The 26,889-nt window shown below is 48.5% G+C and overlaps 1 protein-coding gene across 1 annotated transcript; it reads left to right on the top strand.

Moving 5' to 3' along the window:
- Positions 1-24,255: 24,255 nt before the first annotated feature.
- LOC147700631 (olfactory receptor 5V1-like) lies at positions 24,256-25,182 on the top strand. The gene has a single exon (XM_086929148.1). It carries the CDS (start codon positions 24,256-24,258, stop codon positions 25,180-25,182), a length of 927 nt encoding a protein of 308 aa, XP_086785274.1.
- The last annotated feature ends 1,707 nt before the right edge of the window (positions 25,183-26,889 follow it).

Genomic DNA, 26,889 nt, shown 5'->3' with positions numbered 1-26,889 from the left:
GGTGGCTGCACACTGCACCACAGATCCTCATGGACACCTACCATTCTTTACACCTACTTCCAGATGCAGTTGACACATACTTTCTCCCTCCTTATGAGTGGCCTGGAATTTGGTGCAATTTTTTTCGCACCTGATAAATAACGATACCTTGGAGGTGCAATAATGTCTCCATTTGCAAGTTTCTGCCAAATATTTGGGAATAACATGCAGACTTTTAGTGCTTTTCTCACCAAAATCCACATATCTCAGAGAGTAAAAGGTGCTTTTTTCCCTAAAGGGCTGACCTGGAAAAATTGTGCATTTTGCAGTACTCGTTTTCTGCCCTCCATCTAATTCTGATGTGAATGGTGAGGAGTTACCAAACATATTAGAATGTACCAGGTCCTTTCATGAGGGGTGTAGACCCCTCGGCAGACAGCAGTGGTCATTGTTACAATCTCCACAGTCTTTGCCCTCCAATCTGCTGAGTGAGGTCCACCTCATTAGACCACGTTGGCTTTTTTGTCCACTTTAGTTAGACTCATGTTTTCAAATTGTAAATACATTTTAATGATCAGCTAACTTTTAATTACTTCGTCTCTGCACCTGTGCAGTTCCTGTGCTGTGTTCATCTTTGCGAATCATGTCCCAAAGGAACCTGTGGTGATGGAAAACCAGCTTATATCAGGCTGCCTGTGAAGCAGGAACATAGGAAGCCTCTTCAGGAGGGTGAACCTTCCACACATCTGTACATACCTCACTTAATGCCTGTCCAGCCTCCTCTGACTTCCTGGGTGTAACTGGGGCTGTTTCCCACTCCTCTGGGGCTGCAGGACATGAAATCCACTGAAGTCAGTCGCTGCCAACATCTGGCTTCAAAGATCCCGGCTCTGAGACCCCGTTCACTGGACGTGTGGCTCCCATGTCATAAAACCCGCTTTCATCTTCTTTCCAAGGTGAGTAGCCCAGCTTACAGTACATAATGCAAGAATACATGGAACTCATTTACATAGTCAGAGGTAAAGAATAAAATGTGTGCTTAGAAGCTGGAGCCTAGTCAGGTCCCCAAACACCAGATGCACAGCCGGAAATAAAGAATTGACTGTCAGCAAAGTTCAGATGCAATCTACCTTGTTTAATCCATTTGTTATCAAATTTAATTCATACTTTGTTCATGCTTTTCGTTTTTGCACAATACATTTCAAGGTGCGGCTCAGGCTTTTCATCAAAACACATGGAGAGTGTCTGTTCTTCATAACTCCACGTGATAAATGCAAAACCCAATGCATTTCGGACACACTGCGATCCAACAAAACCACACGAGCATCAACCCCAGCATCAAACATACTGCCTGTATATAGCATACAACTGCAGTGGTATCATCTGAACTCCACCACCGCATTCCGTGAATGAATGGCCACCAACACATGCATGAATTAAAAAATAAAATACGATCAAAAATAAAGCTACATGATTTACACACCATCAAAAACTCATCATCAAATTAAATAGGGTACCTTCATATTTACGCCCGGCATTAACTAAACGTGCTCTGTAAAATGTATGAATGAAAATGAATGAAACAAGATTAAACAGGGAAGATTTCATCTGAACTTTGTTGACTTTCACGACGTTTGACAACTGGAAATCTGGGTTTGGGGACCTGACGAGGCTCTAGCTTCTACGCACACACTTACGCGCATGGACAGAGCACGCACTGACTACGCCCTCGAGCATCATAACTTTGTGTTGAGGGCTTTGCAATTAACATGATTTGCATACGACTGCCTTTTTTTAAAGAGCAAAATGTGACATGTACATGTGTTGGACACCCCCTGACGTACACACCCTCGAAGGACAGTGGGGTCTCTTGTCCCAGTTCTTTGTCCCAAGATGGGAGATCCCACCTCTACCCACTGCCTGCTGACCAGGACTGCATCGTTCACACCCCTAACCACATCCTGACCTACGCCTCAACCACAATAATAACAGACACAGCCTGCTTCAGCAGTGAGCGATGAAAGTTACTACTGCTGTTTGATCATGCCAAGAATGTGTGTTGGGGAGGAAAGGACTCAACCTCCAGTGGAATGGAATGATGTGAGGCTGCAGCATCTCTGCAGCATGCAACTGCAGCGTTAGCCTAACACAGTACATGTGTTAGTTCCCTCAGGAGAAAACATATAATGCTGTGCTTACAACATCTGAAATAGCACGTAGTACATGCCTGCACTTACAGCTGTCCTCGAGCAAAGAACACGTGATAATTACCTCAGGAGAAAGCATTTAATGCTGTGCTTACAACATCTGTCATACCCATGTCGTATAGGCTTGCACTTACAGATGTTCTCGAACAAAATGCACATGTTAATTCTCTCAGGAAAAAAACATATAATGCTGTGCTTACAACATCTGTAATAACCAAGTAGTACATGCACCAGGCTCTTACAGCTGTACTGAAGTGCATGTGTTAATTCCCTCAGGAGAGAGCAAAGAATGTTGTGCTTAAAACATCTGTAATAACCACGTAGTACAAGCCCCCACTGGCATCTGTATTCAAACAAAATGCATGTGTTAATTCCCTCATGAGAAAACATATAATGCTGCGTTTAACACATCTGTAATAATCAAGTAGTACATGCTAGCACTTACAGATGTACTCGAACGCATTTAATCTTGTACTTACAACATCTGTAATAACCAATGTATATTATGGAGAACCCTTGCCCAGTTTGCCCTTCATCCTTTTATTGCACTTTATTTCACTGTATTTCACATGAAACACAGGGAAACAAAGCTTTACTCAGGTGCACAAATGTAATGGTTTTCAAGATCAAATCACTTTTGCATGTGCTTGACCTGCGTGTGACATTTTGCCCCAAGGGTGAATGCTGCAAGGGAGGAAATCTGGTTATTGGTAATTGGTAATAAAATTAAGTTTTCGTCCAAGCATAGGCGTAAACCTTGATTTATTAATTTTGAGCCATTTCATCCTCGTGCCAGAAACGGAATACATGTGCAGTGGTAGCGTTCCAATAATTCAATGTGTCTTATCAAGCATGTTGAATATGTGTAAGGCTGCCCAGGTTGTTGTCCTGTACTGTGTACAAGGCCCATCTCCCCCAGGGTTCTGTAATCTGGCACCGACTCGACCCCCTCCCCCCCCCCCCCACTCTCATGTCGTAAGAGAGAGAGGTCTGTGATACATTGAGGTCCTGATTACAAGTTGTGTGAGTGAAGGAGTTACCACAGGGAGCTATAATTTAACCGCTTGAGTGAGTACCTCCTGCTCGGAGTCTTCAGCTAGGAAATGAGGCATAACCACCAGAGTCAGTACATACGCTTAATTTGGGATGTTTTTACCTTTTATCCCCCGGCCTTTTCTCCCAATTAATGTCAGTGGAATACAGTGGGAGTGAAAAGGATCACAAACTCGGACTTCTGAGCAAGCACAGGCTTCTGTTTACACAGGAATCAGAAATTAGCCAAGAATCAGGTGCACAATGTTTACTGTGAAGTGCTGTGCGCCCCCTTGAAAGTAGAACACTCTCAGAGGCGTATCTAGAGCTTGTGGTGCCCGGGGCTATCCTTCAGATTGCCGCCCCCCTGGGGGGGTGCTGGGAAAAAGGACAGCGAGCACCTGAAAGAGGTCCAAGAGACACGTAGTATCGCCGCTAATAGTTACCTCGATCATGCAAGTTACATGAACATATATGACACAGCCCCTGGCTAGACAGCCTCCGTCCCCAAAACAGTGCCGCCTAGGATGGACCGCCCCCACCAAGCTGCGCCAATGAAGGAAAAGCAGAAGGAAACCCAAAACTTATATCAGTTCTACTTACCCTGTTTGTGACATCTCATTCATAACATCACAGAGTGTGCAGGACCCATGTACCCTACCTGCCCCATCCATGACCTCAGCAATGTCTGCAGACCGGTCCACCACACGGGGTATGACCACAATTCTCCTGGCAGCACCGTCAGGATAATACAGGTGAGCACAATGCACCTGATCACTAGACTAACTTGAGTTCTGCAGATGGGGCAGTACCAGGCCGGATGAGGGGGAAGAGGGTTGGGAGGGGCTGTAAGTGAAAAACAAAGCTGGAAGGACAAAATATATTTATTCCGTCCCAAGTTTCGATTGTCTTCACCTTCAGGTAACAGCATTTAAAATAAAGGCACACAGTATGTTTAAAGATAAATCCAAGTTAAAGTAATCGGTAGGAAATACATTTGTTTGAATTATGATATTTAATTGATTCATTCAGTTACTACAGATGACTGTAACCAGACAGTAAAGGAATAGATTCCTGGTGTTGGGTAAGGAGTGGTGGTTAACGACTTCTGTATTTAAAGTGCTACAATGTCCCAGCCTATGACTTAAAGCACAATGAATATTCAACTCATTATTTTAAGACGGTATAAAATGTTTTTGAAGAGTCACATTTCGCTGTGGAATGTCTTTCATCAGTCTGCATCAATGGAAATGTCACATTAGCAATGCGAATACTTGGCAGCTATGATATTAACCACCTGCGCTACCTCACACAAATGAAACCTACCACTAGTTGAAACTCCCATCTCTCTCCAGCAGGTAAATGAATCACCAGAGTTTACTTGACACTGTGTGTTGCCCGAAAACTGCTCAATATACAAGGAACATTGTAGTACTTTTAACACCTCTGTAACGATACAAAACTCCGATTCTGAAACAAAAGTTCTGTTACTGAAGAGAGCAGTATTTTGAAGTGCGGCTCATTTAAACACTGCCCCTGTTACTGCGCCGGTTTGTCCCTGTGTCCAAGGCCAGAGCCTGCAACCCACTCCCTCTACACATAACAGTGGAAGCACCATAGCTGCCAAGGTTTCACACGGCTATGTATGACGTTTCATCATTTCAGTGAAATTATGAGTGACGTTTCAATGACAATGAGTGACATCCTTCACAAGAGTAACATTAAGTAATGAAAACAAGGGAAACACGCTGGGGTTGAATGAAAAAATGCAACATAAATGAGTAGACATGTTTTTTCCAAACGCTAACTTGACTCCAACCGTAATAAAAATCATTAACCCCGAGAGGTCCGCACCCACCCCTCCCCCGGTTAGGGAACCTCTATCTGCCCAAGACACAGATCACACCATGACCCCCACATGCAGTCAAAGCTACACTAGGCTCTATTGACTTAAGTGACACATTGTGGCTCAGAAACCCCGAGCGGCCTAACATGATTTTAGTGCGGCTGTATGTGGAGTGGCATGTCTCGTGAAAAGGAGGGATTCAACAGACACAGGCTGTGAGTGACTGCAAAACTACATCTTGTAACAGAGCAGGCAGCTGAAGATAATCATGACTGCGCACTAGGCGCTGCTAGTTTTAAAAGGCAAGCACATCTTTAATTTTATGAGAAACTAGCAGAGTGAGAGATACCATTACTTCACGCTATGAACTGACTCGAGATGTACGGCAAGTTGAAGGGCTTTCAAGTGACCCGGCTTGAAAAGGTGCAGCACGTGCTGCCTCGCGATGTCTGACACGGATCACAGGACTTCATGTAAAAGTAGAACCTGGCTGTAATAACTCAGACAGGCAGCACTGGATAAAGTTAAACAATATGTCCCACAACCCTCTGGATGCGATGTTCACACCCGACATTTCCTACACAATGTGCTAAATTAAACAGCGATTTCCTTGGACACATACCTCACAAAACTACAAGGCCATGTAAAATAGAACAGAATATAATGCATTGCATTTAATATGGAGTAGACAGGACTTCATATCCAAGAATGCATCTCTCATAGAGCGTAAATATGTTCAGAAGCCTGGGATAGCATCATACACAAGACAGGAAATTACAAGTCATAACCTGACACCAAATACTACATGACGTGTAAACTCTCCTTTTCTTTGAGCCACATAATTATTACACCTCCTCTGGCTGTTAGGGACCACCCTGCTTTGGCCAACTTAGCTCTTTTTCTGAAGTTGTGTATGGAAAGGTGGAGGCCTCAGATAGACACAAAACACAGAGAAGCTTCAGGAGGCTTGAGAATCCTCCTAACATGGCCACTAAAGGGGTGCAGATGCAAAGAAAGGGCGAGGTCTAGCTACGGGGGCTTGGGGAAATCCAGTGGCTCCAGACAGCCACACTTCAGTCAGACTCTGTGCTTTATGTCCAAGCGGCTTCACACAAACTAGGGACAAGTGGAGAGGTAAACTGAGTCATAGTGAAAAGCACTAATAAATGTGTGTGGAAAGTGGGGGTGATGAAAGCTCCAAGCCATGGTGTGGAATAAATATGTTCTAGAGCAAGAAGACTTCTTTCAAGTCATGAAAATAATAATTTCCGAAACAAGCATCCCCTACCTGGGTCCACCATGTTCATGGGCAGCGCCACGCATCACCAATGCACCCTGGCTGTGTGTCCTTCGGCACCGGTGGTCACCGAGTGCATCAGGCGGGTGGTGGTCGGTCTCCCACGCCAGGCAAACAGCCCCAGTCCAGTCCAAGATACCGAAGGGATCTGATGCCCACACTCCACTGGGAATGCAGCATGACCGAGTGCCCAAGGTACCCAAGGAGATGGACCGCAGCTAATCAAACAGGTGACCCGGGTGCTGGCCTCGCCCTCTGGCCTGCCAGGCGACAAGCACAGGCCAGGGCAGGACTTTCTGCTTGTTTTTGCCAACTCCCTGGGCAGCGCTGCCATAGCTGCCAAGGTTTCAGATTACGATGCGTGACATTTTCAGAATTTCAGTGTAATTATGAGTGACATTTCAACGTCTATGAGTGACACTTTCTCAAGCGCAAAACCAAGCAATGAAGGTGAGGGAAACATTTAAATAACCATAAACTCTTATGATCATAATAAAACTGCAGCAAAGCACCAGAAATGGAGGATCTTGACATCAGGGTTTTAACTATGTTGGCTGAAAGAAGGGGGGGGTCTCTTAAAGGGGCATGCATGGCTTATGTAATTAAGGGTATGGCTTAAATACAAACTATATTCCTCCACTGGCAGCACTTTGTAGGAAGAATTACTTCTAAAACTATTTTATTGACAGCTTATATAACACTCCACAACTGAGCAGGAAATGTACATGGTGCAATCACAACAGAATGACTAATTTTCCAGAAATGCTTAGAGATTCTTGCAGTGTTCCAGTGGCAAAAAGATTACCTCTTAACTACCATGGTCTGCAACTCTTTCTTATGAAAATGAAAGAATGAATGAACATGTCAAGTTCACAGAAGTTTTAAAGTGATTACTATCTACCACATTTTACTCAGCTGGGACACGTACGGATGCCACCAGCTGGAAACGATAGCGCGGCCGGTCAAACAAAAATCCCTTTTGACATTAAAGAACAATTTACTGGCAAGACAGAAAAACAGGGGGAGGGGGGATTTTTTTTATAGGACTCAGTCTATTAGTGTACTAGCCCACAAAACGTTACCAATCAGAGGGGTCAGGTGACATTTCTCTCCCTCGCTTGAGGTGTTCAGTACTTATCACCAGCTTAGATCAGACCTTAGTTAGTTTTAAAATATGTGCTAATGTAGAGGTGCAGAATTGAAATATTAAAACTGTGTACTTTTAAAAAACATGAAGCACTATTCAGGGTATAGCGTGGAAAAGCAAAGCATGTTGTTTATGTCTCATTTTAATCACTCGACTATTGTGACAATAGTAGCCTCATTTATGTCAAAAGGGTATTTTAATTAAAAGACACAGAGTGTGAAACCTCAGACAGACAGAGAGTGCAGCAGGTTCATATAAAAAAGTTGAGAAGCTGAAAGCCTGAAACCGGTCCTTGGATGCTTGTTTCCAGTCCAGAGAGGACCTGGCTTGACAGTTGAGGCTGGACTGTTCCCATGGGGCACATGGTCAAGACTGATTTGCATATGGCTGGGTTCAAACTGGAAAGGCGTGGTGAGCAAACAAACGATGGATTTAGGCCCAGATCTCTGTACTGGGGTGAATGACTGACATTGTTCTGCATTCTGTCCATCCACTCTTGTTTTTGCATTTGTCACCCCGAGTGGTACGGGTATGCTCAGACATGAGTCCCGTGCTCTCCATGCCACTGGAATCAAGCTATCCTGCTGATGAGGACTGAAAGTCCGAAACCGGTCCTAGGATGCTTGTTTCCAGTCCAGGGAGGACCTGGCTTGGCAGTTCGGGCTGGACTGTTCCCATGGGGCACAGGGTCTCGACTGATTTGCATATGGCTGGGTTCAAGCTGGAAAGGCATGGTGAGCAAAAAAACGATGGATTTAGGCCCAGATCTCTGTACTGGGGTGAATGAATGACATTGTTCTGAATTCTGTCCATCAACTGTTGTTTTTGCACTCTGTAGAAACAAAGCATGCACGATTGAGTAAAATATATATCTATTGTTTCCACTAAGCATGAGCGTGAAATTCGTTACGCTCGCGGATTTTGCGGATTTTTGGGAAATCCGCAATCCGCAAATTTTGCGGATTTCCCGCAAAATCCACAAAAAAAAATCCGCAAACATAACGGGTTCAAAAGTTGAACCCACACTCATTTAACTATTTTACAATGGCGCCAGCAAGCTGCCAGCGCCGTTGTAAAATAGTTACAAAGTTAGCTTGCACAGGAACCACTAGATAAAACGAAGCAGGTGCTTCCTGTGCAAGCTAACTTTGTAACTATTTTACAACGGCGCTGGCAGCTTGCTGGCGCCATTGTAAAATAGTTACAGGGCAGCACAGCCTTACAGGTCACTCAAGGGACCCCTGTGCCCTTCAGGGCGATTGCATAGTAACACACACATGGTCGCTCGAACTAGTTAATGCTCAAAATTCAGTGACTCATTCATTAGCCCAAAAACAATCATGAGCGTCTTCGAGGCTGGACAGGTGTGCCTCTTCCCAAATGTACCGTGGAAAATAAGCTGTGATGCTGGATAGAGGCCTTTGCATCCTTGACTTTCACGAGCGCAATACCCGTGCTGTTCCTGTGACCAGGAGCTTCTTTTTCTTCATCTGCTGAACCGATCTTTCTCTGACCTTTTATACATACAAGAGGCATGTGAACTCGCATGGAAGCCCCCCCCCACCACAAAATCCGCAAATCATGGTCGCTCGAACAAGTTAATGCTCAAATTCAGTGACTCATTCATTAGCCCAAAAACAATCATGAGCGTCTTCGAGGCTGGACAGGTGTGCCTCTTCCCAAATCTACCGTGGAAAATCAGCTGTGATGCTGGGTAGAGGCCTTTGCATCCTTGACTTTCATGAGCGCAATCCCCGTGCTCTTCCTGTGACCAGGAGCTTCTTTCTGTTCGTGTTCGCACGGGTTGCTGCAAGTTCGCGCGCGTTTTGTACAATTTCGCAATTTGCGAAATTGTACAAAACGCGTGCGAACTTGCAGAAACCCGTGCGAACATACAAAAAAAAAATCCGCGCGGATTCGCGGATTTTGCGGATTTTGGCAATCCGCAAATCCGCAAATTCGCGGATTGCCAAACCGCAAAATCCGCTCATGCTTAGTTTCCACGACTATGAAGATACGTTTTTATTCTTGGGGAAACAAAGTTGTCATGTTTATGCAGTTGTCAGACTTTAATCCCTTCTTGTATATTCAAGAACGTTTCTAGTGACCTCTGAGCTAGCTGGCACTCACAATTAAGTTTACTATACTCGATAGAGACATACTGACATCAGTTCTATGTCAAATCTATAGTGTATATTATTCCAATGCACAGAGCCTATTGGCAATATAGTAACTACACTACATGGCACCCAACAATTGGTAAGGCACTAATTTAATGCTAGATACTGGAGTAACTCAGTCTTGCTTTTCTCAGAGACCCCTTTTTTCCGTAATTCTGAATTATGTGCCTGGAGTGGGTAAAAGTATAATATCCGCCATAGCTGAGTAGGACGAAAAATCCTATGTATTCTTTTTTGGTTTGTTCAACGTAGAAGGATACAGTGTTCCAAAATATTGGGCACCTTATCTTTGTTTCCTTGATACTTGCTTTGCAAACTTTCAGTCAACAAAATGGCCGACGAAGATAATCCTGAGGCCAGTGGAGCTGCGGCTGATCCAGCTGATCCAGCTGTTGCAGCTTTAAACTATTCAGGTTTCCAGGAAACCAACGAGGATGCTATATGCATTCCTCTAAATTTAAGTAAAGCCATCACTATAAAACATATAAAACATGGCCTAACATCAAGAGTTGGTAGGATAGTTTTTGTGATAGAGGCACATGAATATCACCAGACAGAGGTATTCTATTCATGGATAGTCTTAAATGAAGCAAATCCAATAACACATATGTTTCACTTCTACAAAGAAGATGATCCACAGGGGAATACATTCCTTTCGAGGATATTGAAATTTCACTCACATACCAGGAGCATGCGCTCTGGTTTAAAGGCGCTCTAAAACATTTAAATCACATTACCAGGCTCGGTCCCCTAGGTAGACCAGGAGCAACATGGTCAGCTTTAACTAGCTACATACCTGACCCTGACATTGAAGCAATGTCGAACGAATAGTTACTTAGTAACATACAAAACTTAATAGAATTATAAATTCCAAAGTCTTTTTAAAAAGAAGTGGGAAAACACTAAACAAACTTCTAAAGAGAAGCATTCTCATTCGAGAGGTAGGTCTCCTCAAAAGGAGCCCTCTGAAAGGAGGTATAACCTCAGGAACAGAGATAATTTAAGAAAACCTGATAGATATCAAGATACTGATACTCATTCCTTTCGTACCTTTTAGACTTCGTCACAGAAATCCGAAAGAAGAGAACGGTCAGAAAACAAGGAAGAACGCGTGAAGTCCGAAGATGATAAACACGTTCAGAAAAAGAGAAACCTCAATTCACCAAAAAGAAAGTAGCAGGTCTAAAAATCAGACATGCCTAGGATCTTGATGGCACAACTCAAGAACGGGGAATGGGCTCAGCCAATGTTGGATAGCGCAACAGAAGTCAGCTTATCTCGCAAGAACTTGAAGGATCATCTGGAGACAGTGGACTTGAGTGAATTCATTCAAGTTGAAGCCGCAGATGCCAGGGTTAGTTCTCCACATAAGTTATATGAAATAACACTCTGGGTGGAGGGAGACATACCAATAAAAGTGAGAGCACTCTTTTGGGAACGGCTTTCTAAGGGTTATGACATTCTTCTCGTTGAACAAGACTGGTCACCAGAATTTGTCAGGGAGTGCCCACATGGCGAAGACATCATTATGCCATCCTTCTCCAACCATATTCCAATTCATTTAAAATATACCTAAGCGAGGGGCGTGGCCAAGATGGCGGCGTGAGCAGACGTGCCTTTCCGAGCTCCCGCCGCCGGCCACCGACTTGAGCATAATTCCAGCACCTGCCCGACCGCAAATATCCCTGAGAGACCACCTGACGCCAGTGAAGCTGCGGCGGCGACCTTTGGGCCGGTTCTGTGTCCGGCGGCAGCCTGGTCCCCGCCGAGATTGACCGCGAGGGCGACGGCGCCTGAGGCCTAGCGCGCTCCTCGAGCCCGGAGCAAGGACGAGAGCGAGGCCGAGGTGGGTGGAGCCACGGAGCCGCCTGGGGTCCCCCAGGACCGGCGGTAGCAGGTCCGGCCCGCGCGGAGCCGCGCGAGGCTTCTCACGGCAGATCGTGGGGGCTTCTGCGGACCTGCTACATGTACCGGGAGGCGGAGCGGCCTTTGCCCGGACTGTCACCAGCCTTCGTCCACGGACCTAGCAGCGGCGCCTAGAGAACCCGGGAGGCGCACAGAGGTGAGGCGCCGAAGGCTGACGCGTGACCCCAACCCGAGGCGGACCCGACACAGCGGATCGGAGGTACCGGGGGGGGTGAGACAGTGGCAACGGGCCCCCCCCCTCCGCGGAGCTCCTGCTTCCCGCTTGATCTCGTCGAAGAGGCGCGACCCGCGCCGGGGACTCGCCATCCTAGGCGGCCTGGCCCCTCGCACTGCAGCCGCTGTAGCCGCGCGCCTCGCGCACCGCACACACGGAGGCTCTGTGAGGCACCGGGAGATTGCTGAGTCGGCCGGCGGGGCCTAGGGGTAGAGAGTGAAGAGCGGAGGCAGACAGGCGTCCCCCCCCCCCAGCGGGCCTACCTCTGCAGCACTGCCCCCGTCTTTGCTGAACCTACGGGCCTCGACCCTCGGCCGGGGGGGTGGCAACCTAGCGGCCCCGGGGAGCCGCGCTGGACCTCCTGCCCTGCCTGTTGTAGTGGAGTGGACTCTGGGGACATCAGCACCGGCGGCCGCGCGCTCCCACCGCGGTCCTCGCAGAGGTGAGCGGGCCCCCATGATGTGAGGAGGCCCTGTGGACTTGCTGCACTCTTGCCTCAGGATAGGGCGGCGCGGGGCGCTGCAGACGCCATCTTGGCGGCTTCCCGCCCGGCGTTTCCCGCCTCGCCGTTGGCCCCGAAGTCCCTACGCCCCTCCTGCGGCCCCTACCGCGCCCTGCGACGCTACATTGCCCGCCCAGGAGGGCAGAAGATTTGGGGGAACGCGGGGGTGCCACTTCCACAGCACTGGTCGACCCGGACCCGGATCGGCGCCCAGAAGGCCTAGGGCCCGCTTTGCAGCCGGCGGAGAGGGGTGCCGGTGGACGCGACTGGGGACCCTGGGGGCGATATGTCTGGTGGGAGGCCCAGAAAGGACCGCACCATCAAGGACCTTTTCACCCCCCCCGCCATGGGGAAGCGGAACGGCCCCGCGAGCGCCAACCCCCGGGTTGACACAGACAAGAAGGTGGTGGCCTCATCGCCCCCTGAGGGAGCGGACCCCGAGGCCCCAGTCACGCGGTCCTTTTTGGAATCACTGTTCTCTGGCCTGCGAGAAGACATCCATGCCCTGAAAAAAGAACTCCAAGACGAGATCAAAGAGGTCCGCCGCGACACTGATGCCATAGGGGAGAGAGTGGCGGACCTGGAAACAAAGAGCGACACACGGGACGCCGAAATAGAGGCCCTACGACAGGAGCTGGCCCGCATCCACGACCAACAGGTGGACCTCCAGACGCACGCCGAGGACTTGGAAAACCGCTCCCGGCGGCACAATATTCGGATCCGAGGAGTGAAATTGTCCCCAGACACAGAGGACCTCTTCCGGTTCACACAGGGTCTATTCAACCACATCTTGGGCCGTCAGGCGGACGCCCCCCTGCGCCTCGACAGGGCCCACCGGACGGGCCCGCCGAGGGCCAACGCGACAAACCCGCCGGACATCCTGGTGTGCGTGCAAGATTACAGGACGAAGGAGGAAATCCTGAACAAGGCACGCCACATGGAGAAGATCACCTTCGGCGGGCACTCCCCAGCGCTGTACCAGGACCTGGCTGCACTTACCCTAGAGAAGAGGCGCACCTTCCGGCCGGTGACGGCGGAGCTGAGACAGCGCAACATCTCCTACAGCTGGGGGCACCCCTTCCGACTGGTGTTTCGGCTTGGCAATGTCCTCCATCAGCCGCGCACCCTTCGGGACGCCTGCCGAGTGCTGGGCTTGGACGAACCGAAAGTCGACGAAGAGTCACCGGGGGACAAATCTACTAACAAGACGGGCCCAGGCCGCTGGCAGCAGCAGCGGCGCAGACGCAAGCCGCGACGCCCCGCGGACGCAGAGATAGAGGAGGGGCAGAGATCGGCGGTGGAGACGGTGGCACAGGGCCTGGCGCCTGCGAACAACGGCTGAGCGCTGGGAGAGCGACGCACTGGTGTCGCAGGGCTTAGTCGGTTTGGGCTACGCTAGCCCGGCGGCGGGGGCGCGTGCAATGCGCTCCTTGGCCTTCCCTGATGATGACACTGACTTTTCACCTGCGTGGGAGCACTCCGAGTGAGCGGACCTGCTTGCGACGTCGCCACGGCTCCCATTCTACGGACTTACCTTACCACAGGTCCAGCGGCCATGAGCCTGGACCTGGGACAATGATGGACCACATTTCTTTACCAGTTGGGAAAAGGGGTTGGGGGGGGATCCGGGTGTGGGGTGTTGACCAGGGAGAGTTTGCACTGAGGGCAGGGGGGATCCGGGTGGGACAGTTGCTCCGGTTGAGCGGGGACATGGGGGGGCTGTTGGGGTTGGGGGGGTCTTGGGGAGAGAGGGGGGAGGGGCGGGGGGGCTCTCCTTGTCCAGGGGGTTCGGTCGCCACGAGGTGCTCTGACATGGCCCCCACCACAGTGTCTTCCACGACCCGCGGGCCCACAGACACGGCCGCCGGGTGGGCTTGGCATTACTCGTACGATCCCAGATATGCCACGACACCTCATAGTGCTTACGCCTAATGTGCGGGGTCTCAACAGTCCGAACAAACGCAGGGCGATACTATCCTATCTCGAGCGCTCCAAGGCGGACATCTGCCTTCTCCAGGAAACACACCTTGTGCGCAGCGACCAGCATAGACTCAAATCCTGCGCGTTTCCATGGCAGTTCTTTTCCTCTTCCCCGAAGAAGTCTGCGGGGGTGGCGATCCTAGTGGCTAAGTCCTTTGAGGGGAAAGTCCTCCAGAAAGAGGCCGAAATTAAAGGGCGGCTTCTACTCTATAGCTTCCAAATTGCGGCCCACACCCTCCTGGTGGGCTCGGTTTATGGCCCGAATGAGGGTCAGGAAAAGTTCCTGCATACAGCTCTAGAGACCGTTACATCCACCACACACACTCACTTGCTGCTGGGGGGGGGACCTCAACATAGTATTTCATAACACGGCGGATCGCTCGGGCCAAAGATCCGGTCAAGTAGGGGCGCTCACGGCGGCGGGTCATGCGCATCTGACGGACCTGGGCCTCACCGACCTTTGGCGGCACACACACCCCCAAATCACTGCCTACACGTATTACTCGGCTGCACACAAAACATATGCGAGGCTAGACTATTTTCTGGGCTCCTCGCAGCTGGCGTTACAGGTTGAGAGCGTGGAGATACTGCCAGCCGCGCTATCGGACCACTCCCCGGTGGTGGCGACGCTTCGTGTGGGTGCCATGCCGGCTCCACAACGGCACTGGAGGCTGCGGGACGGTCTCTTACAGCTGCCTGACACGCAAGCTCGGCTCACGGCAGCGATTAGCCGCTTTCTGGAGCACAACGCCAATGATGACACCACCAAAGCTACCCAGTGGGCGGCCCTCAAAGCGGTCCTGCGCGGGGAAATCATTTCCATCGGCACGGCCAACAACAAAGAGAGGGAGCTGAAACGTGCCGAGCTCTCCCAGCGCGTGGCGGAACTGGAACAGATGCACCAACGCACGGGGGCGGCCAGGGCATGGCGGCAACTGTGCACCGAGCGGAAAATGCTAGCGGCCTTAGACCAAGACGTGGCGGAATACGCCGCTATGCGCCTCAAACACGTCTACTATACCGGTGGCGACCGCTGCGGGAGACTGCTGGCAAGTAGGCTTCGGGCGCAAACCCAGAGGCAACAAGTGCGCTCTCTCCAGTTGGCCAATGGCGACTTGATTACAGAGAACACAGCGATTGCGGCGGCCTTTGGCAATTTCTATGCGGCGCTCTACGACGCGGATCACCTAGACCCCGACGCCGGCCCAGCCTATTTGCGGGGCGCGGAACTCCCCACCCTTACCCAGGCCCAAGCGGACTTTTTGGAGCGGCCCATAGGCCTGGAAGAGGTCATCTCGGCCATTGCCCGCCTCAAGGTCGGGAAATCCCCGGGACCCGACGGCTATACTGCGGCATTTTACAAGACCTTTTGCCAGCAGCTTGCCCCCCTCTTGCGCGACCTGTTTAACACATTTGACACGCCTGGCGCCATACACCCGGACTTGCTAGAGGCGTCTATCTCTGTTATTCCCAAACCGAGCCGTGATCCGGCAGTTTGCGGCTCCTACAGACCCATATCGCTCCTGAACATAGACCTGAAGCTCTACACTGGCATACTAGCGAGCCGCATCGCCCCATATATGCAACAGCTGATAGACCCCGACCAAGCGGGTTTTATCCCCCAACGGCAGACCAGCGACAACACCAAGCGGGTGCTGCACCTCATTGAGGCCGGGTCGCGCACTAAACCCGGCTGCATGCTGCTCACCATCGATGCGGAGAAGGCCTTCGACAGAGTACACTGGCCATACCTCGACCAGGCCCTCCGTCACTTCGGCTTTGGGGAGAAACTCCGCCATTGCATCTTCAACTGCTACCGTCGGCCCAACGCCGCGGTAAGAGTGAACGGTCATACCTTCCCGAGGTTCGACATTGGCAGAGGTACGCGCCAGGGCTGCCCGCTGTCGCCGCTCCTTTTCGCATTATATATGGAGCCGATGGCTCAGAGGGTGAGGCAACATGCTCTCATTTCGGGCATCAAATTTGGGGCCGACACGCATAAGATCAGCCTGTACGCTGATGACGTCTTGCTGTCCCTCACTGACCCGATGCGATCCCTGCGCGCTCTCTTTGTGGAGCTCCACACCTTCGCCCTGGCCTCGGGCTTCAAAATCAACGAAGCCAAATCCGAGGCCCTGAACATCTCCCTACGCCCGGATGTGGTGGCCGAGATTAAATCGGAATTCCAAATCCAATGGTCGGACGCAACCGTCCCGTACCTAGGCGTTCGCCTGGCTCCTACTGTCCGGGGCACTGCGCAGGTCAATTACGAGGCCCTCACCCGCAAACTCCGGGAGCAGCTCCGGCGTTTGCAACCACTCACGCTGTCATGGTTAGGCAGAATTGCCGCAGTCAAAATGACACTGCTGCCGCAGATTCTGTACCTGTTCCAGACGCTCCCCCTGAACCCCCCGGCGGGTTGGCTTCAACAAACCCAATCGGAACTGTCACGGTTCATTTGGAACGGCCGGCGACCCAGGTTTAAGCACACTCTCGCCACCCTACCCCCAGCGAACGGGGGGGTCGGCGTGCCAGACCTTACCCTGTACTTCCAGGCGACACAGCTGCGCACCTTCGTGGAATGGTTCCAGCTGGAGTCCGGTAAGCACTGGCTCTTCCTGGACCAGGCAGTGGCCGGCCGTACCCTCCAAGGCGTGCCCTTCCTTCTGCGCCAACACCGTCCCCCTAACTTGTACGCTTCTGAAATCACCAGTACCGCCCTGCGAGTGTGGGATAGAGTGGCCGTGGCCAAGGGACTGACCACCTTCCCCTCACCCATGACTCCCATCTTTGAGAATCCAGACTTCTCACCGGGCTTGGACACCGGTACGTTCACGACGTGGCGGACAACACCCTGTCGTGCGGCGGGACACATGTTCGATATCAAGGGCATCCTACCGTTCCAGCAGGTCAAGGCGGATTACGGCGTGGCCGAATTGGAACGCTTGCAATACCTGCAGGTGCGCCACTGGGTGCTCCACCCCTCGATCCAGCCCGGAGCCCAACGGCACCTCACGCCTTACGAACGGTGGCTGCTGACACGCACCTCGGATAAGAAATTGATATCGGACCTCTATCAGCAGCTGCTCCTCACTCAGGCACACACATACAACGCGGGCCAGGTCCGGTGGGAGAGGGATCTGGGGAGGCAGCTCACTAGGAAGGAATGGGAGGGGGTGTACCATAGAGCCAGACACTCGGCGCACCACACTGGCCTTACCGAGACATTGACTAAGGTAGCTACATACTGGTACCACACCCCTGAGAGACTACACCACTGGGATGCCCGGATCAGTGACAGATGCTGGAGGGGATGTGGGGAACTAGGGACACTGGAGCACCTGCTGTGGAGCTGTAAGGCGCTGCGCCCCTATTGGGACCCTATCCTGGACCTTATAGATACACATCTGGACACACAACTGCCGCGCTTCCCAGCGTACATTCTGCTAGGCCTCCCAAACGCACTCATGTACCCTCTGAAATCCTGGCGCGGACGCTTGATCGCACTTGCGCTTGGGGCTGCGGTACAAAACATTGTGGCCCACTGGAGGGCGACCCAGGCTCCGCAGCAACTGGGGTGGCTTCACCGACTCTGGGCGATCCTGGGAATGGAGAAACTATCGCTGGCGGCGACAGGGAGGGGGGCGGACTTTGCGGAACTCTGGCGGCCATTCCTCGCCTTGCTTACCGGGGAGTTTCGGGAGGTGAGCTGCCCACGCTACTTGCGTCTGCTACGCTTGGCAGAAACACCTCTCCCGGACCCCAAAACTCACACCCGTAAGCGCGCAGGCCCCGCGCGCGCAGCGTCCACTGACTGTTAGTGGTGAACCACAACCTACAGCTGAATTCCGGACATGGACAAGGAGAGGGGAGGGCTGGGGTGGGGCGGGAGGTGGGGTTGTTTACAGTTCTTTGTTTCTCGTGTTTTCTTATAATGCACTAGCACTGATCAGCTTGCACCGTTGTAGCACCTCTTAAGACGCGGCCGGCCCATTGGGTTGTAGGCGGCTTGCTGTGTTAATAAGATGATGTACCCGCTGGCCCTACATGGGGTATCCGCGGGGTCGCTGACCTGGGCCTCCCTGGAGTGGTGGCGGCCCTACAGATATCGCTGAGGTGCGTTTTTTGCCTATGCTCAATAAAATATTTAATACATAAAATATACCTAAGCAAGGAAATGGGCAGTCGCCAAGCTCCAGTATAATACAAAAATCATGTAGGATGGGATGAGGATTCCCCTCACCATAAAATCCAATAAAAAAATCAACCGACTGCACAAAGGCAGTATCCAGTTTAGCAAGAAGCTAAAAAATAGGTCAGGGAGATCTTAGATCAACTTGAATATCAGAGGGTGATTGAAACATGGACCTTGTCCATGAACAATCCTTTGTTTCCTGTCTCCAAACCAGACGATACATATCGTCTAGTTTTGGATTACAGACATTTAAACTCTTGTTGCAAAACTTTTGCAGTACAAAATGCACACAGTGCAGCATTCATTAATGAATAACATTATGCGTAAAAAGTACAAAACAACATTAGATATTTCTAATGGTTTCTTCTGTTAAAACATTGCACCAGAAAGTTGGATTTCTCAATCATGAGGGCACAGCATCACTTCTGTCGTCTCCCTCAGGGGTTTAAGAATAGTCCTGGGTTATTTTCAGCAAGGGTAACAGAGTTACTACAAACATATGATGATGAGTTATTGTCATATGTAGATGACATCTATCTGACAGACGATGACTTGGACAGGCACTTGAACAGGGTGCACACCATTATATTGGGCTTCGCCTCAGGAGGGTACAAATTCAATTTTAAGAAATCAAGAATTGCCCACCTCAACGTCCTTTTTCTAGGATATGAGTTATCAAGTGAAGACAAAAGCCTGGCAGCCAACTTTTTAGAAAACTGTGCGCTGCTCCAACCTCCAAAATCCTCTGTTGTTTATGACGTCTTCGCCTGGAGGCGTTCTCCCCCTGCTGCATCCTCTTGGAGTCCTCCATTTCGGTGTGCTTCCTCCCCTATGTGGCTCCTCCATCCCCATTTTCATTGTCTTTTTGTGGTATCATTCAGGAGCGGATTCCACTTAGCAGCTGTAACCACAATGAGGGTATACAGGTTTCTGCCCTGCTCTGATTGAGACAAGAGGGTCATATTTACACTCACTGTTTCACGTGCACTTCATATCTTTTTTACATGATGGTCCTGACGAAGCTCTAACGACCTTTGGGCGACTGAAAGCGCAAAACATGTTGGCCTTGATCATTGACACCTAGGCAAAATAGGCCTTTTGGGTCAATAATTTTTAGCAGTATTGACTGCCAAGGGTATACTTTTGAATCTTATCGCTGCATGTTTACCCTTGAATTAACTTTACTCTACAGCACTTGCACAAATTGTTATAACCCTCCTTTTGACCCACTCCCCACACACCCGCACGGACCATCCGGCAATCCTCAAAAAGGTCTCCGACAAAGTGACCCTTCTGGGGACCCGTAGGGAATTGCAGCGCCTGTCCTACGAGGAGCAAACGCCCGATGATGAAGCATGACACCCTTCGGGGTGTGTGAGGGCAGCAGAGGATGTAGATTGACTTTTCCTCTCATAGTTATGGGTCCTCTATACCCAGGATTTACATAATTTTCTTTTTCTTCTACCCCTTCACTGTATGGGTTACTTTTTGCACCCTGATGCCTTTGTGACTTTTTGCACACTGGCATAGGAACGTTGTCCTCCTTTTGATTAAACAAAACAGATTATGACATTTTTGGCCCATCGGAGCTGTTGAAGATTTCACACTTATTCAAGATTTCATTAAGTGACTTTGTTTCATCTAGTACCTTTTCTGATGATTGGGACTTTGAGACTGTTGATGTCAGACTTAGAAATGTCTGCAGTATTTACAAATCATGAATACTTAGAAGGTTCATCTGACTATGAACAAATGCATTGTTATAATCATTATGGTCATCATTTCATGCACATATCTGCAATTCCTAGAAATGCATTAATGTATAACCAATGGGAACATTGTCCAACGCCACTAAAGGGTAGCTCAAAAACGTGTTTTAGGAAGTTTCCATACTTTTCAGGGTTCAATGTATCCAATCCAGAATCATTTTACTTTAAAAATGTAAACAAGACAGGAATGAAAAGTATGTTGACAAATGCCAAACAGATTTATTCTGCAGCCTTTTATGCCCAACTGTCTAAAGTAGGTTTCGACTTTTGGAAAGACCACATTGAGTCGAAAACTGTCTGGGGCACAAAAGATTGGTAGGTACAGGGTATAGAAGCTCTGTTTAGAGCCTGTATAATACCTGAACAAATTATGTTTTTGAATGACACTGTCCAACAGACGTCTTGCCTTGGGTTTGCCAAGATAAAAGACATGAACAACCCATCCATACCTACACCCACACCTGTTAGTGATAACACTTAAGAGGGGGAGGTCGACGTACATACTATTTTGCATCACAACAGAACAGATCCAGATTGGAATAAATGGTTAATCAGGCCCACAGACACAAACAACTGTCAAGATAGATTCCTGAACAAAACACAGGGTTTCACATTCAATAGGCCAGATCCAAGATATGTTTAGAGACAGCATCCAGGAACAGTAACAACATACAGTGTAGGGAAGTTCTGCCTTGATTGGCTACATAGATCTACACTTAAGGATGTAAAACGACAATTATCTTTACTTAAAGATGGCGCTGATCCTAGAGAATTCTTGCTAGGACCAAGAACACCACGTCATAAACGTTTTATATATGCCAGTATCTATGTTGCTTATAATGAAGCATGGAAGATTACGCAAGCAGAGACTGCAGAAAGAATACGAGAAATTGATTGTATTTATTTAGAGAAAACTCCCTTTGTGGTTGACAATGGGTTAACGACTCTGTCGTCCTGGATATATACATTGGACAGCATAGTGTCTTCTGCCATAGACGCATAAAAACCACATGCACAGTCTACCTAGTTCTTAAAAGGACAACCGGCCCAAGGAACCCCAAATCACCATGACACCCGTGCCAACTCTGGCCCGTGGCAAGACTTGAGCAGCGGCCACCTATGCCTCCGACAGCAGAATGAAGGTGCCTACCCACGCTGCCGAGCCCATCCGCACCTAGTGCTCGCCCAAATTGGGCCTTGAGAGCAGGCTTGCAGGTCAAACCAGACCACGCAGCATCCGGGCGGGTGGCTGACCTCTCTGCCAAAGTTGGCACACAAGGCCTCCCCCAAGAAAAACCCGCATCCCACCATTCCCGAGCAGTAAAACATTTGTACATCACGGGGTGCAGCGCAGGAGCAATGTGCACCCGAAACCTGTAACTCTACGCTCCTTTTCATTTTGGAAACCAGATCAGGAGGCTGCAAGTTGGACATAGTTTGAGGGTAAGGGGCAACACAGGGGCAACAAACTAAAGTTCTGCTGCCACCCCAGGAATTAGCAAGCCGGGGAGGGGGCCTTTCCCTCTTCCGAGGCCTGTGGATGGTTGCAGTCCCAGGTGAGGGGGAGCCTTGCGGCGCCTGCAGCTCTATCCCCCAACACGACATGGGGCCTACTCGGGCTAAGCCCTGACCGGGCAATCCCCGTGGCAGTGCCAGTGGAGAAGGGGGTGGAATCCTTGCCCTCCCCAACCCACGCAATATCCAGCTCGAGCAGGCCAGAGTCCGGACCCGACACTGCTGAAAATAGAACAGCGGAGGGGATCAGTGTTGCTCTGCCATGACCATGCATTGGACACTGCTCCATATGCCCCGGGAGCTGACTTACTCAGCCCCAGACGGACTGCAACCAAGGCGATGGCCAGGCCCAGCAGCCCTGCCTAAGGGGAACGGGAGTGTGGGGTTGGGCACTCACCGCAGCCAGCTAATGAGATCCCCAGGGCACGCCAAACGGTGTCAAGGCAGCATAACAAGAGGGCAACCAGTGGGCGGGAGAGGTATAAGTACCTCTCCCCCGCCCCTCCTGCCCAGAAGTGACACGGGCATGGGGGACTCTCGAGGGTCCCAAACACTGGGAGTCTGACTCATGTGCCATCCTTTGGCACTAAGGGGGGCAGCCCTGCATTGTCGCATCTACTCATCGTGGACTTAGGAGGGGGTGCTGGCTCCAGTTAAATTGTCTGCTTTACTTACAGCTCTGCTCGAAAGAGTTAGAAAAGTAGATTTTCCACTTTGAATTGCAATAGAAATCCTGGAATCACGATGCCTTCTGTTCAAATTATTTTCTAGTTATAAGAAACGTGTCCACTTACATTTTCATTTAGGCAACAGTTCTTTGCAGATGACATGGGGGCACTAAAAGAATGACCTTTTAAGTGATTATCAGGACAAAACCCCACATCTGTATTCAAATAGAGATGAGAAATAAAATATATAGCTGTGTAGATGTGTTTCTGAGCCAGAATAGATCTAACTAAAACATTGAAGGTTTGTGGTGAAGTGTTCGTCAAATATTGTTAGTGATTAACAGTCATACTCAAGTTACCTACCGTCATAAATTATGGGGAAATCAAAGGTAAATAAAGAGACATGTGGATGATGGTGCCGAAAGTACCAAGATCCGCACATTAAGCCCCTTTCGGCAATAACCATAAATGAAACAATACTATTTATTGTACTTGATGAACTCACATTCATTAAGTTTTAGAAATAAATTGTGTGACATAAATATCACTCTCCTCCCAACCAGCCAGATTCAAGGCATTGATAGTTACTGCGATGCATTTTGAAAATATTAGAAAAATTCATCGTCAATTAAAGTGGCATTAGGAGACATGCTAAAATCGGAGTCTTTTCTGCCTGGTTTGTAGACGCTGCATTTTCTTTTTGGAACTTTCAATATGAAGTTTGATAGTAAGTTAATCTTGAGATAATTTGGATAAGCAAAAAACAGAGAAAAACAAATTAATGGGTGAAACTAGGTCCCATTTTATATTGTTTAGTATGTATTGAATGCTTTCATTTGTGGAACTTTGCTATCTCATCCATATCGAATCCTTTGAGAGTAGAGGGTCTGCAGTCCAGCTTCTAGCAATAAATATCAGCCCGTCCGTTGGATCTGTTTCATTTGCACCTTATACCATTATTGCTTTCCATTTGTGGACCACACTGATTCACCAGCCATCCTGTCTCAGCAGGAGGATAGATTCGACTTCCACACTACAAGCAACCCTGGCCAATTCTTTGAAATAGATTGGATAGGGAAGACCGTTTCATCCTCAGGTATGTACTGTGTCTCAATCTCCAAAACAAAACCCCGAAAATAGAGGAGACAAAGAGTCAGACAGCCCAGACAAAAACCATAAGAAAGAAGTTCAAAAATCAATAAAACAAAATCTCACTTGAAACAAAAGTAAATAAATAAAAGGAAACACAGAGATGAAACAAAATAAGGTCAAAAGAAGGTGAAGAAATACCACAGAAAGTAGTATTGTACCCAGAACAAGTAACACCTAGTGGGTATAATTCATGCTATATGTGTACCGTCTTTTCATGCAAAAATCTTGTGGTGGAATTTTTACTAATAGAAATTATACATATTATACTTTCTCCAAATCTACATTTTGTGGATATATTTCAACAATAGAATACCATATTTTAAAGAGTACACAGCAGTTTATAACTTTTGTTGCATGGAAATCTAAGCTGAGATAACAATTTTATTCACACATATTCTGCAATGAATAGTTGCCCTATCACTGAAAGACAAATGATAAAACCCCACTAAAGCTATTGCGCAACAGAAAATATTTGTTGGTAACATGTTTGAAAGAAACCAATATATTTTGAACCTTTGAGATTTCGAGCTTTTCAGAAGATCACAAACAGAAACATAAAAAATTCAAGCCGGCTAGTCAAAATTGCATTCACATTGCTGGTGTGCTTTATTTCAGCCTGTCTTCAAATCGCAATTAATCTGGACAGATGGAAGGAGAAAATCTTACTTCAAAGGAACAGTTCCTGATTATAGGGTTTACGGATCTTCCACTGCTGCAAGTTCCCCTTTTTATTGCATTTTTAACAATTTATGTGATGACTTTGATTGGAAACCTTCTTATTGTGTCCATAGTATACTCCAACTCACACCTGCACACTCCCATGTATTTTTTTCTTATAAATGTTGCCTTTATTGACATCACTAACATCTCAGTTACTTTTCCACATATGCTGATACACTTCTTTCAGACAGGCACAATCATGTCTCTCACCAAATGTCTGCTGCAGATATATCTCTTTCTTTTCTTGTCGGCGTCGGAATTTCTCATCCTCACAGTTATGGCCTATGATCGGTATGTGGCCATCTGTTATCCCTTACATTACATGAGTATCATGAACAAAAATATGTGCACCCAACTGGCCACTGGAAGTTGGCTTGGTGGGATCTTGGCCCCGCTTCCGCACATCATACTGATTTCTAGGCTCTCCTACTGTCAATCCTACACCATCAACCACTTCTTCTGTGATTTCACTGCCCTGATGAAGCTTTCTTGCACCAGTATCCACAATATTGAGACACTGAACTATGTTATTGGATCTATTTTTGCACTGGCGCCCTTTATTATTGTTTTCACATCATATGTCAAGATCATTTCATCAATACTGAACATGAAGTCGATAGAGGGGAGGCGAAAGACCTTTTCAACCTGTGGTTCTCATCTCACTGTGGTTATTTTATTCTTTGGGTCTGTTTGTTCCACATACATGAGACCAACATCAAAAGTTTCAATAAAAGAAAACAAGATCTTGGCTTTACTCTACACAGCTGTTCCTCCACTGTGCAACCCCATCATATACACCCTGAAAAACGAAGGCTTTGCAAAGGGCTTCAGGAAGACAAAAAAGCAATATTGACTAAAGGACCAAAACAACCCCCAATTTTTACAAGTCGTTTAAACTTTAAGGTCAAAATGTAACTGCAAGCGGTGGATGGAGTCATGTCCAACAGAAAGCCTTAATACTCATTGATGGGGGTTTGGTTTGCTGTTACTACCCTTGGTATCATGAGCCAAATGGGCAGTTGTATACAAAAGTAAACAGGGTTGACTGGGTCTTTGTTTACTTTTTGTATTTCCACCTCCATGTTTTTTCTCTAATAATTCAGCAGCAAATAGAGTGTGGAAATGGAACAATGCTGTGAGATCACCAGCAGTACAAGAGTGTGTGACATTGCTTTGGATACTTCAGTACACATATGGCTTCTGGTACTCAGATGGCCTGCCCCTATATTTGAGGGAGCCCCAGCGGAGTCTATCAGGAGTCATAAGGCTATTGTGCAAATTTGGTCTGCTCTCAGTGTTGAAAGTAAATTAGGTAAAATCTTATCTGTTCCCAATCTTTCCAATGTTTGATACAGCTGACCCACTACATATTGATTACTCTTTTAAGTGGGAGCCCAATACATTTAGTTATTAAGGGGCCGATTATGATGGCGGACTGACCTGAGTCCGTCCGCCACAATAGAGTAGGAGGGAACCTCCGCATGGCCTGCGGAGTTCCCTCCTGTGCAATTAGGATGCGACCGCTACTTTGGCGGTCACATCCTCTATTTTTACCATTGCGGCGGGTGTGGCTTCAAGCTGCATCCGCCGCAATGGTAAAAATGCATACATTGCATTTGTATGCAGAAAGCGGCCGGCACTGTGCGGTGCCTGCCTATTTCTGCATACAAATGCAGGGGGGTACCATAGGTACCCCCCATGTGCACCCCCCACCCCCCTTCACCCAGGGGGCCCGCAACGGGCCCCCACAGTGAAGTTACACATGTTACACACGCAGTGAGCTTAAAAACGCTGATGAATCAAGCCCTGATCTCTTGACTGGGTATGTGTGTTCTGTTTAATTCAGATACTCTGTCCATCACCACCCCCTTTTCTGAATCGTTTTGTCCACCATAAGCGTGGAAGGGTATACTCAGATGTGAGTCCCTTGCTCATTGCACCATCAGGATTCAAGCAAGCCGGGCCGAAGACGGCTGTAATGATGCAAGGTCTGGCACTGAGGGTGTAGCCTGCTGTGGCAGTTCTGGTGCGGCATCAAGGAGAGTTGTCATGCTATATCTGTTCTGCCGACAGGACCACAGCTGGACTGTCAGAGCACCTTTAGGCTCACTTCCATGCAGCACTTCAAACAGTGATGAAGTGAAAACAGAACACAAGGAACATCCCACACCTATTAAAATAAATAGTGTAAAATGTATTCAATTATTTGAAACTAAAACAACAAAAATCCAATCAGTAGAACTATTGATATACAATTTTATATATTTAAGTGTGCCTACTGGGGTTGTCAGTTCAGGGTGACCACAATGACGCATGTGTTGGAGTAAGGGACTATCAGCCATATTCATCAACCTGAATTGCGCTCGCAAATGGCCAGATTCTGAGAATCTGGCCATTTGCGAGTGCGATTTTTGCATTTGGGATTCATCATCCCAAATGCAAAAATCGCTATTTGCGAAATCGCATATTTGCGAGGAATTGGATTTAAGGAATCTCTAATAGAGATTCCTTAAATGCAATTCATCACCCTATTTGAAATTGCGAATTCGCAATATTTGGT

Source organism: Lissotriton vulgaris, chromosome 7, assembly GCF_964263255.1.
Source record: "Lissotriton vulgaris chromosome 7, aLisVul1.2, whole genome shotgun sequence".
Taxonomy (NCBI): domain Eukaryota; kingdom Metazoa; phylum Chordata; class Amphibia; order Caudata; family Salamandridae; genus Lissotriton; species Lissotriton vulgaris.
Note: the sequence above shows the minus strand (reverse complement) of the source record. Positions and strands in the feature narration are given on the sequence as shown.